Below are 17401 nucleotides of genomic sequence, written 5' to 3' on the forward strand. Positions count from 1 at the left end.
CAAGATGTCTTTCAATAGGCGAATGGATAAATAAGCTGTGATACATACATACAACAGAATATTATTCAACCCTAACAAGAAATGAGCTATCAAATCATGAAAGGCATGGAGGAACCTTAAATGCTATCGCTAAGTGAAAGAAGCCAGTGTGGAAAAGCTCCGAACTGTATGATTCCCATTCTATGACATACCAGAAACGGCAAGTATATGGAGACAGTAAAAAGTTCAGTGGTTGCCTAGAGTAGGGGGTTGAGCTGATGAATACATACGTGAAGCACAGGTAATTTTTAGGATGGTGGAACTATCTCTATGAATCTATAACGGGGGATACATGACATCATTCATTTGTCAAAACCCATACACTATACAACCAATGTACATGTGTGTGTTAGTCGCTCAGTTGTGTCTGGCTCTTTGCAACCCCATGGACTGTAGCCCGCCAGGCTTCTCTGTCCATGTGATTCTCCAGGCAAGAATATTGCAGTGGACTGCCTTTCCCTTCTCCAGAGGATCTTCCCAACCCAGGGATCACATCCTGGTCTCCTGCATCGCAGGCAGATTCTTTACAGTTAGAGCTACAGGGAAGTCCATTTAAACTAATGTATGGACTTCGATTAATAAGATGAATCAATTTTGGCTCATTGGTGATAACAAATGTACCACAGTAATGCAATCTGTGAATAATAGAGGAAACTGGGAGGGAAGTATCAGGGAAGCAATATAGGAACTCTCTTACTATCTGCTCAATGGTTCTGTAAATCTTAAACTATTCTAAAACATAAGGACTATGATTTAATTTTTTTTCCTAATGTCCAGTTCAAAGAAGATGTCAAAGTGAAGTGAATGAAGATGAATGTGTCAAAGAATGTGTCATGAAAAATGTGAGGCTTTAGGTGGGTCCAAGAGAATACATAGGATTTCAAGAGTTGGAAAGGGCAAAGGGTATCTCAGTTGGGATTGAGGCAGGAAAAACATTCAAAAGGCTCAAATTTCAAAGCAGCAGGAAATAACACAGAATAAATCAATGCAAAGACAACAGGTAACAATTTAATGGAAGCTAGGGGCCAAGGCAAGCCTAGAGGCGCTGAAGCATCGTTCTCATATTGAGTAAATATAAGTACAGTAGCAGATTTGAGCCAAGCTACATCCTCAACATGGATTCATTCATTTCATAAATATTTAGTAGGCACGTGCTATGTTCCCAACACTGTGATAGGCACTGGGAACCAGCAGTAAAAAAAAAAAAATCTCTGTTCTCACTTACATTTTAATGATAGAAGACAGAACTTACCTGATGTTTTCAAGAGACAGCAAAGAAGCCAGTATGGCTGGAATGGAGATAAAGGAGATAAAAGGTGAGAGACAGAGGAGATAAGTGAGGCCAGTGACTGAAGGGCACTGAGGCCAGAATGAATAAGGACTTTGGCCTTATGCTGAGGGATTCAGGGTGCAGTTGGAAGGTTTTGAATAACAGAGTGACTTGATTGACACCTGAATAGGGTCAATGTCTGTGCTGAGAACAGACAGAGGCTAAGAGTGACTGCAGGGAGACCAGGGAAATTGTTAAAATAATCCAGGTAAAAGAGGAAAAGGACTTGAACCATGGTTTTAGCAGCACAAGTGGTGAGAAGTAGGTTGTGGACTCTGAAAAGATTTGCTGATGGATTCAATGCGTGAGAGAAAGAGAGTCAGAATGACTGTTTTAGGCCTGAGCAATCACCTGGAAGAAGGGGTTGCTAGTGACAGGGAGAAAGAATATGGGAGTAAAAAGTTCATGAGTGGGACTGAGCCCGTGTCTGAATTCAGCTGAGCTGTCTTGAAAGTGGGCATTTCAAGGACCTAGAGATAAGAGCAAGGCTGAGACTGAGAGTTAACTGGGAAAGACCAAGTCATAGTACATAGAGGTAGAAAGGATAGGCATGAATTCATTCATCCAAGATTTCCTAAAATCAACCACCACTCTGAATGTGCCAGGGACGTAAAGACACCTAAGACATCTCTCCTGCCCATAAGGCACTCACTGTCCAACAAAGAAAACAGAAATGTAAATAAGTGATGATAGTACATTAAGCATCATAGGTGAGCTTTCAACATCGACTCAGTCCCTTCTATATGCTGAGTAGTACAGTGAGAAACAGGAGGCATGTACAAAGTCTTTAAGAGCACAAAAGTGGTTCTTGCAAAGGTTCATAAAGACACACACAAGGATTTTCACCACAAAGTGACATAAGGGAGTTGGCAGTAACCTAGACGCCCATCACTAGGGAAATTGCAGTAATGTGGATATAGCTCAAGAATGTAGCATTGAGTGAAAACAGTGGGAAATAAGAGATTTACAGTCCAGGACCATCTTCATAAGTGTAAAAGGTATACACGAAACCCCATGTCTTAAATGATCAAGAATCCATACCAAACGTATTGCAGTTTGTGTCTAGAAGAAGAATGGGAGTGGGTATTGAGAAAGACAAGGACAAATAATTTAACCAAAGTAAAACAATATAAGTAAGAAAAGGGCCTTGCAGGGACTGATGATGACAACGTGCTGAGAATTGTGGAGCAGAGTAAACTCTCTGCACCTGAGATACAAAAAACAAGCTAATGGGAATCCAGCCGATAACCCTAATAAGATTTCTGGGGGCCAAGACACTGGGACACATGAAGGCGTGAAAGTGCATCGGAGCTTCAGGGAACAGCACCAGGTTTAGTGTTGTTTGCAGTGGTTATGAAGAGCTGATAATATTTGAATGCCTGGAATAAACTGAACAACATCCTACACGTGGAAGTTATAATCATCCATATCAATCTGTCCCCCTTTATTATATCGGGATTAAGGCTGATGCTCTGCTCTGCTTCCATCCAGTCAACGGTGATAGTCTCTTTTAGCTGCACTGGAATCTTCGCATCTTGTGACAACTCCAGAAACCCTAGTTCAACAAATCACTCCTGTTTATGTGGCCTCAAGGAATGTGGCCTTGATCTGAGGCTTTCATGCTGGAGCTCCACCAGAGGCAAGGCGGCTGCTCTGGCCAGGAGTGGGCTGGGAAGGGAACTGGAGGCCCAAGGATGCCTCACATTCTGGGGCATCTGCCTGGGGCAGTTCAACCGCCTCCACCAACTCAGTGGTGCCAGTTAACTCTCACTGATCACATTCCAGGTGGAGTCGTTTCCCAGCTGTGACCACCATTCCCCCACCCCACACTGGGTCCTGCACCACTATCATAGGTGTACCTATCCTTCACAGCCCTTATCACAGCTGCCACTCCAGACTTTCTTTTCTGATAATTTATGTTCATCTAGGTTCCAAGTTCAGTGAAGGTGGTCTTTTCTTTACTTTTTTTCACTTTTTCTTTCACCAATGTTTCACTAGCACTCAGCAAGCCGTCTGGCACATAGTCGTTTAGTTGCTAAGCCGTGTCTGACTCTTTCAGACCCCATGGACTGCAGCCTGCCAGGCTCCCCTATCTGTGGGATTTCCCAGGCAAGAATACTGGAGCGGGTTGCCATTTCCTTCTCCACTGGCATACGGTAGAGGCTCAATAAACTTCTCAGTGGAATATAAGCCTTCAAAAGGAAACTGAGGTCGAGGTGGATACAAGCATGGTGCAGAGTCAAAATGTGAAAAATTTAGGGTTTGTTCTACTGTGAGGGGTAAGCGGGGAGAGCTACAAAGAGGTGCACTGGCCCCTGTAGACAGGTCACCTCCGGTGCAAGGCGGGCATGTGGTAGGCATGAAACAGTAGGGAAATTAACTGTAAAGAAATTAACGAGTGTTTAGCGCATTTTTTTAAACGTGTGTCAAAACGGTATGAAATAGAATAGAGGGAAGGGGAGTACGTGGGGCAGGGCTGGGTCTCCACTGCCCCTCCTAGCACACGGGGCGGCCCAAAATCTCCTGGGGAAGGGAGAGCGTTACTCTCACCTTCTAAGGGTCACACAAGCCCGGTCACCGCTGTTGCCACTGTTACTAGTTTAAAGTCTTCGTCAATCTAATTTTTCACCTCTATTCTTGTCTCCCACTCCACCTCCAGCTCCATTAGGCTCTCCCCCACTTAAAACCACAAAACAAAAACCACCTCCGACCCAAGCCAGTCCAGATCTGGAGAAGCGAACACACTTGTTCGCTACGGGAGGCCCTTTCACACGCCCTTGGCTTGACCCCCCAGCCCCCAGTAACGGAACGGGCGCTCAAGACCGAGCCAGGCCACGCCAAAAGGCGCGACCTCGGCCAGCGGTGCGACCTGTCGCCGCCCTTCCCGCCTTCCCGCCGGCCGCCGAGCCCGCGCACGCCCAGCCCGCGCGCCTCACGTTGCGCCCGGCCCCGCTGGCCCGTCCAGAGCATCGCGCAGGCGCGCGCTCCTGGGCCCGCCAGGAGAAAGAGGGCGGGGCCGAGGGGCCGAACCCGCGGGGGGAGGGGCGGCGTCGGTCACATGACGCGGTTTCACTGTTTACACGCGGAGCGGCTGGATCCTTCGGCCTCAGTCAGGCGCTCGGCTCCGTTTCGGTTTCACTTCCGGTGAGGGGCTGCTTCGGAGCGGGCGGCGAGCCGGAGGCGAGCGCAGGCGGCAGCGGTGACTGCGGCGCCGCTGCCGGGGGGCGTGCGGTAGCGCGGCGGCGGCTGCTGGGCCTCGAGCGCCCGCAGCCCACCTCTCGAGGGCGGGCTTCCGAAGCGAGCAGGGCGGACGAGAAGATGGAGGATCTGGTGGTGGAAGTGCGGGGCTCCAATGGCGCTTTCTACAAGGTACTTGACTCCAGGGCAGGCCCCATCTTCGCCCTGCTTTCCCTCCCTTTTCTTCTTAGCCTCGGCTGGAGGCAGGCCTGGAGCCCTCTTCGCGAGCGCCGCGCCCGGGGCCCGGGGCGCACTCGGCGGGATGTTCTTGGGGAGGGAGGGAAGGACCGGACTTCGGGCCTTTGGGAAACCCCTCGAGCCCCACTGCCTCTCCAGTGTGAGGCCCCAGCGTCTGTCGGAATGAGAAGCGAGCAAGGAAAAGAGGGTGCCCTTTTGGGAGCCAAGCCCCAGCAGGGAGCGCTGGGGGTGGGCGAGGGCCGACAGCAGGTAAGAGATCCGGGCGGGAAGCACCAGTATCCGCGCGAAGTGACGGTGAAGGCTTATTTCTGTTTTCTTAAATATCCTTTTCCAGTGGGATCCGGGCCTGACGTGTGGGTAGTTGCCGAGGAGCGGGGGGCGCTTCCGTCAAGCCGCCTTCTGCCTTGCAAAGAGGGTTTGCGTTCTCCTTTGGCTTCTCTTTTCCGGTCCAGCATTGGGACTTCGGAGAGCTCCACTGTTCTGGGCGAGCGGTGTGAAGAAAGAGTAGTAAGAAGCTGTAGTTGGTACCAAATCACAATGGCAACTGATTATTAGTGACTTCTCTTTGTGGATTTCAAAAGAGGTTTTAGATTCAAAAGTTTCAGGAAGACCCTTACATATCCGAGTAATGGATTGAAGAAGTTGGTAATCTTGAATGTTTGCACCCCCCCCCCGTTATAAATGTGGGAAATTCTGGAATACAGATGCTTCAGCGTCTAAAAACATTGGCAACTCTGCTACTTAAGAAAAAAAATTAACCCTCCAAAGGCCTGGATATATGCCATGAAACTTTAGGAAATTTACTAAGCGTATATCATTCCTATGGAATTTTTTTAAAGTGAGTGGAAATGATTGTTTTGTGCTTCAAGCGCTTGACTTATCTTCTCTGAACGTGTAATGTTGCAGCTAACTATATTGTTGAGGTTTTAAATAGGCATGCATGGTTTTGCTACAGGCTTTTTTAAAGTTACAACATTTCAAATCTCACTAATATCTTACATTTTCAAAAAGAGGCTTAATATTTTCATATGTCAGGTAGTGCCTCTGTTGGTTCATACTTGCTGGAGATCTAGCAATCTGTAAGTCCTCGTACCCTCTTGAATGTCTCTCTGTAACTTCGGTGGGCGATGTCCCACCTTACTACAGGATTTTGGCAACAGAAGGTGCATATGGAAGAAAGTGTGGAAATTAAATATTGCCAGTGTCCAAGCGCCGTTCTTAAATCTACATAGAAAAACAAACGTTTCAAATGAGGTATAGGCAAATAAACACTGACTTGACTATATATGTTTTTACCTATTTCATGGAGAAATTTGAAGAGCATTATATTTCATAAGTGAGTAAAGTATGTAAACTGTTCCATGCTTTTAGCAAAATGATAAAATCTTTTGCTGTAAAAGGAGGAAAAATTTAACCCAGCATTTCTGTTCCTAAGTCTCACCAATATAAAATTCTTCCAGTTAACTCTGCAGTTTCTGGTTGCATTTATTTCAATGATCCATAATTATTGCTGGTTAGTTTGTGTAGATCCCTTCTGTTTCCTGCTGCTGCTGCTGCTGCTAAATCGCTTCTGTCGTGTCTGACTCTGTGCGACCCCATAGACGGCAGCCCACCAGGGCTCTGCTGTCCCTGGGATTCCTAGGTTGGTAGTTTTGCTCACCAGATTTGGGACGCTAAATATAATAAATATGAATAGGGGCTAAAGGTGGAGCGGTAGTCTAATAGATCTGTGATATTAGATCAGATATCACTCTTATTGTGGAGTTTGCTTGCTATAGAGGGCAAGTACATCCTAGTCTTGAAGGATTTATTGTTCTCTTCCAGCAGCCTATGATTTGCTTTGTGATTTTACTTGCAAACTGATTGGAATATTAAGAAACTCCCTCTATCGCTCCTCTTTATCACCCCCTCTTTTTTGTTTTTTTAACAAAAGTTGCTTAATATGAAGGTGAATAGAAGGAATGGGTTGTCTGTTAGTTCCTTGAGGGGAAATGTTAAATGGTGAACAAACAACATGCAGAAAAATTGCTGAGATGCTTATTTAGTTAGGTTTTGTTTTTAAGAAAACCTCAAATGGTCTGTGTTGATAGAAAAATAGTTTAAATTCTTATAGGACTCAATACTGATTTGAGTTATGACAGAAAAGATGGGAAATAAAGACAAAAAATGAACTATTACGGAGAAATGTTACATTTACGAAAAATTAGAAACCTAGGTTCACCAGATTGAAAAGGCTTAAGGAACTAAACAACTCGAACCACTTCAGTATAATTGAATTCAGACTTTGATTTGCCTACCAGAACCGCCATACTGGAAGGTGCAGTTCTCTGTCTTCTGAGCACATGGTCCAAATTTGCAGTATAAACTGGATAGAATGTATGCTGGTAACAGGTAGGTTTTTTTCTCAAAAAAAAGTAACTTAAACTTCCGATTCAGAATTAACAGAACCATGAAATCTAAACCTAAGATCATAACAGCTCATTTCTGTTTTTCCCTCTGGTGTTTATTCTTAAAAACTTGGAAAGTTAAATTTAGTAACTGTCAGAGCCACTATTTTTGTGCTTAGGTATTTCTTTGACTTTGGAAAAGTCATGAGTACACCATATAGAGGCTAGGTTACTTAGGACATGAGAACACTTGAATTATACCTCACAGAATTTTTTTACAAAACATCTCCTAAACAAAGAATGTTGAAAAGGTCTTTATCATCAGGACATCTGCCTAAAAATGTATGATCAAGAGGAAATTTTTTAAATTAACATTTTCTTCATATTTTCTCTGAAGTCTTCTGTATTTCAAGGAAGTACAGCTTTAGGTCAACTGCATTTTTTTTCTTCCCAGTCTAAACACCCTTTTTAGTGTTTTGGAAGCAGCATTATTATACTTTTGAATAGAGCATTTTCCAGCTTCATACTCATGCACTCTGAAAATCTCCACAGATTATTAATTAAATGTAAAATTCAGTATTATAATAGTTGGATTTCTGATTCCTGACCACTGTGAGAATGTGGTTCCTGACAAAACTACGAGCATAACTGTTAACAGATACTGAGAGCTTTCTAGGTGCCAGGCACTGTTCTAGGTGCTTTACCTCTTTTAAATTTGTTTAATCACTTCCCACAACCATGAGGTACTATTGTTACTCCCATTTTAGGTCATAGATTAAGGACATAGATGTACAAAGAGATGAGGTAGGTGACTTATTACTTAAGTGTCAGAGCTAGTAAGGGTCAGATTGGGGCTTTGAGATGAGGTACTCTGACTTCCTGAAGCAATGAAATTTAACTTAAAGAAATGAATTGGATTTCCTGGTAGCTCAGACGGTAAAGAATCAGCCTGCAATGCAAGAGACCCAGGTTCGATCCCTGGGTCGGATCCCCTGGAGGAGGACATGGCAACCCACTCCAGTATTCTTGCTTGGAGAATTCCATGGACAGAGGAGCCTAGCAGGCTACAGTCCATGGGGGTCCCAAAGAGTCAGACGTGACTGAGCGACTAACATTTCACTTTCAAATTTTCATTGTACTTTTTAAAATTTAATTTTTTAAAATTTTTTATTTGACTTTATTTTACTTTATAATACTGTATTGGTTTTGCCATACATCAACATGAATCCCCCACGGGTGTACATGAGTTCCCAATCCTGAACCCCCCCTCCCACCTCCCTCCCCATACCATCTCTCTGGGTGATCCCAGTGCACCAGCCCCAAGCATCCTGTATCCTTTTTTTTGTACTTTTTAAAAATTGTAATTGTTACTATAATACTGTCTTAATATTATTCTGGGCTTCACAGGTGGCACTAATGGTAAAGAACCTGAATGCCAATGCAGGAGGTGTAAGATATGCAGGTTCAGCATTATTCTATAAGTTCATACAATGACATCATGAAATACTCTGTTTATGTGTAGGCTTCCTTTTTAGTAACTCCTGCACACTGTAATTCTTCATGTGAATACCTATTAAAGGAACATAAAGTTTGAAATCTTTGATTTTCCTATAATATTTGCTTTTGTTACGTTAGGAGCAGGTAAGAAGTGATGGATTCAAAAGAATACATAGGCACAGGAAAATTAAGAATTCACTTCATACTATTCTTTCTGTACCTGTGTGTTGTCTTTGGGTCAAGGTGAACCAGAAAGAATGCATTTTCCTCAGAATTTGTGGTAAATGCCCAAATGAAGTCAAGTATTCCTAGTCATGCACTGTGGTTGGAAGAATTGTTGATGAGTTTTATTGTACTTTGCCCTCTCCGTTGTTCATTCTCATATGTTGTTAGCGCCCACATTCAAAGGGTGGTAAAGTAATAACTCACTTTGTATGTGAAGCCTTGGCTTTGAATCATATTTTATCAGATTTCATATGTCCTTGTCATCTCCTACAGATTTTCTTGAGGAGGGATATTTTGCAATGCTTTTAAGTTTTCTCTAATGAGAATCATCATTGTACTACATGAGCTGTCTTCAGTGATAATGTAATAGCTGTTCATTGCTAGTCAGTGGCTTACACTGAAATTTCTCTACACAGTTACCTCTCTCATGTTTGTGAGAAGAGTTTGCCAAGGAGTGAGGTGTAGCGGGAGAGTAAAAGTTCACTGAAATGGGGACAGACTTTCTTTTGGTTTCATCAGTCTGGGTGATGTGATGTTGGAATTAGATAACTCTAGTCATGACACACTTTGGCTAGTATCATGTTATGATTGCCTCTTTGGCCCAGTTGCCAGTAAGGTGGGTGGGATCCCATAATGATTTTTTTTTGGATTTTGTGTTTATTCCCCCTAATAAGTCTGTGTCTGTCTTTTTTTGTTTTTGTTTTTGAAGTATAGTTGCTTTGGGTGTCTTGTCTTTAACTGTACTTTTAGCAGTTTCTCAAACCCCAAAGGTTTTTGTCACTTTTTTCTTCTGAAAGTCTAAACTACCTGTTAGTACTTAGTATCTTTGAGGAAATATCCTTTTCCTTTTCTGTCCTAAGTTTTAATATCTTTTTTAAAAGTATGATTTTTTGAGATGTAACTTTCTCAAGTGCAAGAGTGTTGATGGCTTTGCATCTTTTATAAAATATGCCCTTCTCTGCTTTACCTGTAACTTACTTAGTGCCAACTATGTGTTAGGCCTCATGCTAAGCACTAGACATGTGTGATTTCTTTATTCACGACAGCAGACAGCAAGTCCGGTTCTGTATCCATTCCTTACTTACACAGACAAGGCAGACAAGGCCCAGAGACCACTTCTTGGAGAGTCCCACAGCTGTTAAGTCATAGAATCAAGATTTTGAACTTAGCTCTCATTCACAGCAAAACTCGTTTTTGTTTTGTTTTTCCTCAAAGGCTCTTTTCTTTGTTGTTGTTGTTTGCGTTTATTTATTTGTTTTGGCCATAGACGAATGTGTGATCTTAGTTCTCCATCCAGGACTTGAATGTGGGCCCCCTGCTATAGAAGCATGGAGTCTTAACCCCTGGACCTCCAGGAAAGTCCCCACAGCAGAACACTTAACCACCAAGTTTACTGTCCCCATTTCAGTGAACTTTTACTCTCCCACTACACCTCACTCCTTGGCAAACTCTTCTCACAAACATGAGAGAGGTGACTGTAGAGAAATTTCAGTGTAAGCCACTGACTAGCAATGAACAGCTATTACATTATCACTGAAGACAGCTCATGTAGTGCAATGATGATTCTCATTAGAGAAAACTCCTGTAAGAGCCCTAGTTCTCATCCAGTTCCATGCAACTCTCTTCCTGTATTCATTCAAACCCTTTCAGTTGCCTTCTTTGGTAACCAACCCCACAGAAATTCCCTCAACCTATCGTCTCATCAGCTTTGATGTGTGGATAGGTAGAGAGTGCAACCAACCTTAGTTTTCCACGTTGGTGGGTGGGGTAATAGTGCTCTGCGGGCAGCCAGGGAAGGAAAGGACATGATTATTGGGATAAGGGAGGAGCAGGGCCAAAAAGAGTTATTGGAGAAAGTATGATGAGAAACAGAAAATTGGGACCTTTGTTGGAATTTTAGCAAAAGGCCTCTGAAGTTACAGGAGACCTTTGTGCTTGGCGAGTGTGTGAAGCAGAGGTAACCTATGAGTTTATTTTATTCCACTAAAAATGAGTGGTTTTTGAAACAGTCATGCAAACATCCATATATAGATAAGCCTCATTAACTCGAAGGCAGTGGCCCTGGTAGGCTGTGATGATTGCTTAAGCCATTTTTGACACTGTATATCTGGAATTGTTCTTAAAATCTTTGAGAGCTGTTTTTGTTTTTTTAAATAGTCACAACCATTGCAGATCTTCCTCCTTTGAAGGAATGTTTAATTTTAGGAAATAGGCAAATGCGGTGAATGAGTGTGATTAAACTGTACAAAATTTTTTTTGCAAATAGAAAAAAAAATTAAAATGTAGTGGTGAAATAATGAGACAAACTTTCAGAGTGCTTTCAACATGGATTTGAAATCATTCCCCCAAATTTCGAAGTGGGGAAATCAGTGCTGTCCACAGATCTGTCCATCTGTGATGATGTAGTGTGCTCTCCCTGTGCTGTCCTCTGCAGTAGGTACTAAGCCATGTGTGGCTTTTGAGCACTTGAAATGTGGCAAGTATAACTCAGAGACTGATTTTTAATTTTATTTACTTGTACTTTATTAAATAGATATATTTATATATGACCAGCAGCTTCTGTAGTGAACAGTAGCACAGTTTAGACAAGGGTAGTAGTATTGGAAAGACACCTGATTTAGTGAGAACAAATCTTCACCCAGCTGTAACAAGGTTCTCTTAGCTGACTAAAGGACTTAACATTTTCAGCATTTAGTATACAGTGTGTGCATGCTCAGTCACTTCAATTATGTCTGACTCTTTGCAACACTATAGACTGTAGCCCACCAGGCTCCTCTGTCCATGGAATTCTCCAAGCAAGAATAGTGAATTGGGTTGCCATGCCCTCCTCCAGGGGATCTTCTCAACCCACGAATGGAACTTGCGTCTCCTGCATTGGCAGGCAGGTTCTGTACCGCTAGAGCCACCTGGAAAGCCCCATAATATACAGTAAGGAACTAATATTTGTTACTGCCGTGACATGCAAACATAAAACTTTAGACAAGGATGAAGACAGAGGCCATGACATTTTTTGGTAAATAAGGGATTAGCTCCTAATAGAAGTCCCACCCTCAAAAAGCAAATTGTTAATTTGGTATTAGCCATCATTGTCAAGACGGGAGAAATTGAGGGCAGGGGGGCCCTGTTCTCCCTTTCTTTGTAATTTGTGGAAAACTAATTACTAAAACTAAAAAGCTAATTTTACTTTAGAAAACTAAATCTCCAGTTCCTCCAACTTTACTCAAAATCAAGCCTTTCTGTTGTATAGTAATAGTGAGGCAAACTCCTTAAAGCAGTGGGGGCATCCGCCCTTATGAAATCTCTAGTATATTCTAAGATATCATGGTCAGTATTTAACTAGAGTTCTCAACACTCTGTTGAAAATGTGTGTGATTTAAATATAGCTGAGGGAAAATAAGCAATATCAAAATGATAGGAAGAAAATGTGAATTCCCCCCACTTGAAATGAAGAACTGTAAAAATACAGACATATGTTTAATTTAGAAATAATTATTTAGGCATCTTGGATATAGCAGAACACCTAGGTTCCATTACAGTCCACCTTGATCTTACAAAGAAACTTTCTTTTAGCATAGCTTTGCTTTATTCTTTACAGCATAATTATAGGAGTTTGGTGTCTCTGTTTAGGTTCAGTGTACAGTCAACCCTTGGACACTGGGACTAGGGTACCAAAAGCAGTTGATAAATGACTCACCCAAAGGCAGGAAGGTGAAACAGCTTGGACAGAATCGGGACTCAAACCCAAGTTCTTTTGATTCTACATATTGTGACCTCTAATTGAACATAAACCCTGCCCCCGCCTTTAGATAATTTAAATGTCTATGAAGTGAAAATATGGGTACTATACTTACTGGAAAAAAGTCCATGTGTAAGTGGATCCTCACAGTTCAAACCTGTGTTGTTCAAGGGTCAACTGTAAATGGTTTCCAGAGCCCTGTCTTACTTGCCATTGTTTTTCTTAGGAGCAGCTATTTAATAGAAAAGGAAATGGCATCCCACTCCTGTATTCTTGCCTGGAGAATCCCATGGACAGAGAAGCCTGGTGGGCTACCGCCCATGGGGTCGCATAGAGTTGGACACGACTGAAGTGACTTCTCACAGCTATTTAATACTTGACTGATATGTTTTAATTTGATATTTTGGGAAGTTTTAGTTTTTAAACAATGCTTTAATTTCTGGCCTTTGATGATGTATTTGTTTACCAAGATATTTGCATTGAATCATTTGTTTAACTCATCTATTGGGCACCTACTGTATACCAGAAATTGTGCCAATTACTGAGGATACATAGAGAAGTTAAAGAAGGGTCTTACTCCAAGCTAGCTATCTTCCCAATATCTGAAGTCAGGGGGATTTACTACTATATTTTCTTCTAAGAGTTGTATAGTTCTAGCTCTAACCTTTAAGTCTTTGATTTTTGTATATGGTATAAGGTTAGGCCAAAATTTATTCTTTTGCGAGGGGATAATCCAATTGTCCCACAGCACCATTTGTTGAAAGCACTGTTGGGGGGGGGGGGGGGGGGGCGGGCCCATTGAATTGTCTTGACTTCCTTTCCACAGAGGATTTATTCCTACCACACCCCTAGCTGTTTCTCCAGGCCTGAGCCTTTGTTTCCACTGCCCATTTAGGCCTGCTGCACAGGAACCTCAGCCTCTTCTATTTGTCTTCCCTGATCAGCATCCCCACCCAGCTCCACCCCCTCAAACCACACAAATACCTTTTCTTCTGGAGGCTAGGATAAGAACCCTTTAGGCAGTGATCCATGATAATAACTATTCAGTGAACCCTTAATGGATACTTTGAAGTTCAACCGTAAATAAAAGACACCCTCAGGAAGCTTGCCTTTGGTACGAAAATGGGCAAAATACTCTAGTAGGGTAGTTTATAGTGGGGGATACTGGTAAAATGCTCTAAGAAGTTAGAAGGTGAAATTGAACTTAGTCTTCTGGGTTTTCCCATAGGAGGTGACATCTGAACTGAAATAAAACCCATAGGAGATAGCTCAGTGAAAAGAGGGGAAGGACAGCAGGCAGGCAGGAAGAGAGGCCCAAGTAGTTTAGCATTGCTGGGTTAAAAGTGAAGTCACTCAGTCGTGTCGACTCTTTTCGATCCCATGGACTGTAGCCTAGCAGGCTCCTCCCTCCATGGGATTCTCCAGGCAGAGTACTGGAGTGGGTTGCCATTTCCGGGTTACAGCCTTCAAAAATGCTCACCTCCGGTCACCACAGGCCTTCTATAGCCGGAGGAGTTTGACCATAATCCTGTAGACAGGGAGAAACCACAAAAGTACAGAGACATACCCAGAACACACTGGAGTAAGAAGCTGAAATCTCTAAAACCATTTTGAAATGAATTAAGATATAAAAAGCCCCTTGGGTTTCTTTATCCTTTATCCTACTCCTCTAATTGTCAAAACAAAAAACAAAGCCTCCTTTCCTGTACCTATTAAAAACTTAATTTTATAGAATTAAAGACAGCATGCTGATTAAAGAATTCTTGATAGCTATCTTGTTATGTCATTTTATAGAATTAGGGACAACATGCTGATTAAAGATTTCTTGATAATTAGCTATTACTTCTGTTATGTCTTTTTGCAGATTATTAGCAATTGCGTCATCAGATTTAAAAGATTTAAACTTCTGTACTTTATATTACTATTTTTTTCCACCAAGTGCCTGTGAGATTGAGAAGTTAATTAAACTCTGGTAATTGGACTTTTTAGTGGTATTAGCAGCATATTGTTAAAGAGAACTTAGTGTACTTGTGTTCACGTAGATTTGAGATTATATTTAGTTACTTACTATTGTATTCTCCTAAAATTGTATTAAGGAGAAAAAGATACGTTATAACAGATCTATACTGACTGGTATATAGTTCTGTAACAAGTTTCTTAGTTTCTAATATTTTTAATCTAAAGTATACCTTCAGCTTTGCATTGTAATTTTCAGTTTACTTATCTGTCTTTCTCCTATTAGACGTTGAACTCTAGAGCAATTCTTTTTCCTCTATTTTAAATAATCAGTATTCCTAGGGCCTAGCGCGTTGTAGGTATGTAAATAAATACAGATGTGATTCATGAATGAGTGAGCCTCGCAAACTAACAAACTTCTACTTGAAGCTTCATTCTGTTGTTAAACATAAAATATTTTTGTTGCTGTAAAGTGTAACTAAAAACAAAAATGATATTTAAGCTTAGAAATTAATTTAACTGTGTTTTTTTAATAGGCATTTGTAAAAGATGTTCATGAAGATTCAATAACAGTGGCATTTGAAAACAAGTAAGTGTCTTGATATAATTTTAATATTTAGGTTCTTTTAACATTCTGTACTAATTTTTCCTTTTACTCCTCATTTAGAAAAATTCAAGTCTAGTTTGAGTGTTTTTCAGGAATGGATCTTCATGTTACTGACCAGGAAGTTCGTGAACAATTCAGTATTAAACCAATGGAATGACTGTTCCTGCTAATGACCTCGGAGATTCCTTTTGTATAATCTTGACCCTTACATCTCAGTTCCTTTGAATGTGAACGAAGAAACCAGATTGTTCTGTGCTAGTAACTGAGAGTTTGAATAGAGATATTTGTAAATATTTAAAGATGAAAGTGAATGGATTCATGGGAATCCATTGGGAAAGTTGATGTGAGTTTTGTAATGTTAAATCTAAAACTGATAGTTTTAGTCCTTTGGTATATTTTATTGGAAATAATTATGTTTGCCTATTAACATTTTTTATCTATTTCATATATTTAAAATCATCGATAGCAGTAACTGATCTTTTCTGTTTACTGTTAAATGAGTACATAAAAATACTTAGAGGCCTAGGCACATTAGCTGTATGTACAAAGGCATCAATAGTAGAAATAGATGTTTAACATCTTATTGGGGAGACAGGTCTCTTGACTAAATTTTTTGAATGCTGTTAATAAGCTATTTTCAGAGTAGCTATTCAAGATTCTAAAGTACGTATAAACTCCTTTGCCAAACCCATAGATGTGATCGTGATCTTAGGATTTTACTGAACTCTCAGGGATGGTCAACAGTTACAATGTTTGTTTTTTACTTAACAAGAGAAATTAATTGTTGTTCAGTTGCTTAGTTATGTCCGACTCTTCGGACTAGCAGCATGCTAGGTTTCCCTGCCCTTCACTGTCTCCCAGAGTTTGCTCAGACTCATGTCCATTGAGTCGATGATGCCATCCAGCCATCTCATCCTGTGTCGCCCCCTTCTCCTCCTGCCCTCAATCTTTCCCAGCATCAAGGTCTTTTCCAATGAGTCGGCTCTTCGCATCAGGTGGCCAAAGTATTGGAGCTTCAGCATCAGTCCTTCCATTGAATATTCAGGACTAATTTCCTTTAGGACTGACTGGTTTGATCTTCTTGCTGTCTGAGGGACTCTCAAGAGTCTTCTCCAGCACCACAGTTCAAAAGCATCAGTTCTTTGGCATTTAGAGAAGTTAGTAGTGTATCAAAAACAGATTACAAGTCTATAGAGAAAATATATAAATTAGTGGTTGCTTGGGACTGGTGGGAGTGGAGAGCCATAGCCAAAGAATACGGGATTTCTTTCTGAAGTGATGAAAATGTTCTAAAATTCACTGGTAATGGTGGTGGTTTAGTTGCTAAGTTGTGTCTGACTCTTTGCAACCCCATGAACTGTAGCCTGCCAAGCTCCTTTGTCCGTGGGATTTTCCAGGCAAGAATACTGGAGTGCATTAACCATGTCCTTCTCCAGGGGATCATCCCCACCCAGGAATCAAACCTGGGTCTCCTGAACTATAGGTTTATTCTTTACCAACTGAGCTACCAGGGAAATCCCTGGTAATGGTGGCACATATCTATGAATCTACTTAAAGTCATTGACTTGTATGTATACTTCAGTGGATGGCTTATAGGGTTATGTGAATTATATCTCAATAAATCTGTTAAAATACAGTATCTGACCAAGACATGGTGTAAATAGAATGTTAGCAGGATCTTTTAGCTACCAATAGGACAAAGTACAGTTGACCCTTGACCAAGGGTCATGAGTTTGAACTGTGTAGGACCAGTTGTATGTGGATTTTTTTCAGTAGTAAATCCTACAGTAGTACACGAATCAGAGTCATTTGAATCCATGATACAAACCACAAATTCAGAGGAACTCTGGATATGGAAAGTTGACTATAAGTTATCCATGGATTTTGACTGCACAGAGAGTAAGTTAGTGGCCCTAACCTCCGAGTTATTCAAGGGTCAACTGTAGTAGTCTCGGATGCCTAAAATTTAAGGGGACAGAGATAAAAAGATTGAGTATCCAACCATATTTTCAGTTCTAGACAAATGGTCTTGGTCCAAAATACAAGTTTGGGTAATAGAATACCTTTCTTTGAATACATAGAGCCAAAAGTTTCAGAATCTGCTTCATTACATGATTATCCATGCATTATAGACTGGATAACAGCATCATGCCTCTAACAGAGGAATCTTTAATAACTTGGAGAGGAAT

At 41.4% G+C, this 17401-nt stretch overlaps 1 protein-coding gene across 13 annotated transcripts in view; it reads left to right on the plus strand.

Moving 5' to 3' along the window:
* The first annotated feature begins 4446 nt into the window (after nt 1–4446).
* The window catches only part of FMR1 (FMRP translational regulator 1), a 40466-nt gene continuing 27511 nt past the window's right edge, over nt 4447–17401 (plus strand). For 12 of the 13 annotated variants that reach the window (XR_005725336.1, XM_040265413.1, XM_040265406.1 and 9 more), the window contains exons 1-2: nt 4477–4738; nt 15142–15194. Coding sequence is in view for 12 of the 13 variants with exons in the window: in XM_040265413.1 (XP_040121347.1) it covers nt 4688–4738; nt 15142–15194 (104 nt within the window). In the remaining variant the exon portion in view is untranslated. Of the gene's footprint in view, nt 4739–15141; nt 15195–17401 lie in introns of all 13 variants that reach the window. The other variant, XM_040265404.1, reaches the window with a different exon arrangement.

Source organism: Oryx dammah, unplaced genomic scaffold (genome assembly GCF_014754425.2).
Source record: "Oryx dammah isolate SB20612 unplaced genomic scaffold, SCBI_Odam_1.1 HiC_scaffold_23, whole genome shotgun sequence".
Classification (NCBI taxonomy): domain Eukaryota; kingdom Metazoa; phylum Chordata; class Mammalia; order Artiodactyla; family Bovidae; genus Oryx; species Oryx dammah.